The sequence below is a fragment of the Penaeus chinensis genome, chromosome 36 (assembly GCF_019202785.1).
Source record: "Penaeus chinensis breed Huanghai No. 1 chromosome 36, ASM1920278v2, whole genome shotgun sequence".
In the NCBI taxonomy this organism is placed as follows: Eukaryota; Metazoa; Arthropoda; class Malacostraca; order Decapoda; family Penaeidae; genus Penaeus; species Penaeus chinensis.
This window is the reverse complement of record NC_061854.1, coordinates 3,738,899-3,741,398: the sequence shown is the minus strand read 5'-3', so window position 1 is coordinate 3,741,398 and position 2,500 is coordinate 3,738,899. Positions and strand designations below refer to the sequence as shown.

Sequence of the window (2,500 nt, the reverse complement as noted above, 5' to 3'; positions counted from 1 at the left end):
TTTCCTAAATCCTCTTAGAAGGATACGCCGAAGACGATTAAAGAGTTAGATTTATTTTTCCTCGAAATAACCTAATCTCTCGTCTCACTTCTCTTTTTTTTCTCTCTGTTTTTTTCTCTCTTATGTCTTTCTCTGTTACGTTCTTAGCCTATGTTTCTATTTTTCTGTGTCTATGTCTATGTCTATGATTCTTTCTATGCCTTTCCATCTCTCTTTCTCTTTCTCTTTCTCTCTCTCTCTCTCTTTCTCTCTCTCTCTCTCTCTCTCTCTCTCTCTCTCTCTCTCTCTCTCTCTCTCTCTCTCTCTCTCTCTCTCTCTCTCTCTCTCTCTCTCTCTCTCTCTCTCTCTGTCTCTCTCTCTCTCTCTCTCTCTACCCATCTCTTAGTCTATCTGTCTATCTAATTATCTATTTATCTATTTTCCTCTCTGTCTTTCTTTCGCTTTCTCTATCTTCCTCCCTCTCTGCCTGTTCCTGTCTCTCTGTCTCTCTATCTCTGTCGCACTCTCTCTCTCTCTCTCTCTCTCTCTCTCTCTCTCTCTCTCTCTCTCTCTCTCTCTCTCTCTCTCTCTCTCTCTCATTCTCTCTCTCTCTCTCTCTCTCTCTCTCTCTCTCTCTCTCTCTCTCTCTCTCTCTCTCTCTCTCTCTCTCTCTCTCCCTCCCTCCCTCTCTCTCTCTCTCTCCCCACGAAAACCCCCCCTCCCCCCCCACACCCTCACTTTCCAAACCCCGTTACTAACCCTATTCCCCCAAATTCCCTCCTCCTACAGGATGGCCACACCATGGATCCGAAGGAGCGCGTGTTCCTGGAGGCGGCCGAGAGAGGAGACAAGCATACGATGATGCGATGTCTCTCTCCTCCGAGCCCCGTTAATGTGAACTGCACCGACATCCTGGGCCGCTCCGCCATCCAGATCGCTGTTGACAATGAGAATGTGGAGATTGTCGAGCTCCTCCTTCTGCAGGAGACGGTTAAGATCGGTGAGTGTTGCTTGGTCTTGTTTTTCTTTTTGTTTTTAGGGGTTGTTATATGTAGTACTGGTTTTGTTATTATTATTATTGTTAATTTTATTAGTATCGTTATTATTATCATTTTCATTGTCATCATTATCATTATCATTTTGATTATTATCATCATCTTTATCATTATCGTTATCATCACTTACTAATAGTGAGATTGTCACCATGAACCGCATCCATGTTGATAAATGGAGAAAATGTATAAGAGAGAATAAATATCTTCACAATACAAGAGATGTATTCATCCGGGTTTGAATATATAATGTATTTCTGACGGAGATATATTCGAAACCGGTTAAATGCATCTCTTTTGTGAAGATATGCATATATCTCATTCATACCTTGTCTACAATTGTCACAATCATCATTATCATCATCATTATTACTATTATTATCATTATCATCATAATCATTAATGTTATTATTATTATCATCATCATTATTATTAATAACAATAGTAATGATAATAATAATGATGATAATAAGGAATAATAATGATAATTATCATCATCATCATCATCATCATTACTATCATTATTATCAGTATTATCAGTATTATCATCATCACAATTATCATCATTTTCACTATTATTTGATAAACCAATAAAGATAAAAAGAATACTGATATTTTTTTTTTGTTTTTAATCAACGTTACGAGTGAGATAAAATACTCCTCTTCAGGTAGAAACACCAAAAACAGACATTATATACGACAAAAACCCAAACAGATAATTTATTTAAAAAAAAAATAAGTCACAAGATCACACTCAAGATTAATGAGTTCAATTAAGCTTGATCCCTTATTAATGAGGTTGAAGGCTCCTTACGTATATTATTTGTTTTTCGAAAATCATAAAAATCTATTGTTTTTTTTATATTAGCTTTTGTAATGGCCTTACCAATATATATATTTTTTATAGTTGTATGTATGTGTGTACGTATATTCGCGTGTAGGTGTGTGTGTTTGTATGCGCGTACGTGTGTTTGTTTGAAAATATGTATGTATGTTTGTATGTGTGTATGTGTGTTTGGTTTATGTATGTATGGATGGATGGATAGATGTTTATATTCTTGTATAAATGGATGTATATGTGTGTACGTATGTATGTCTGTATGTGTGCATGTACAGCCTATATGTATGTATATATGCAAATTGTTTGTATGTATGTATTTATGTATGTATGTACTTACACATATATGTATGTAAGCACGTGTATGTACGTATGTATCCACGTGTATGTATGTATGTATCCATGTATGCATATATGTATGTATGTGTGCATATTCATGTACACATTTTTTTTTTTTTTTTTTTTTTTTTATCCGTTGTTCCCTTCTTTCCTTCCTTCACATAATTTCTCCATCGCTCCCTCATTCCTTATTTATCATCTTGCATCCTCCCCTGCTTGCAAACGACAGATTTTAATCAAGTGCAAGTGCTCGGTAACTAACTGTGTTATAACCGTTCCCTTTCTTTGTTTC

General features: G+C 35.8%; 1 protein-coding gene across 1 annotated transcript in view; it reads left to right on the top strand.

The window, feature by feature from the left end:
• LOC125044638 overlaps nt 1-2,500 on the top strand; it is a 70,549-nt gene that overhangs the window by 61,580 nt on the left and 6,469 nt on the right. The window contains exon 2 of the mRNA XM_047641405.1: nt 769-979. Within this exon, the coding sequence (XP_047497361.1) occupies nt 769-979 (211 nt within the window). The remainder of the gene's footprint in view (nt 1-768; nt 980-2,500) is intronic.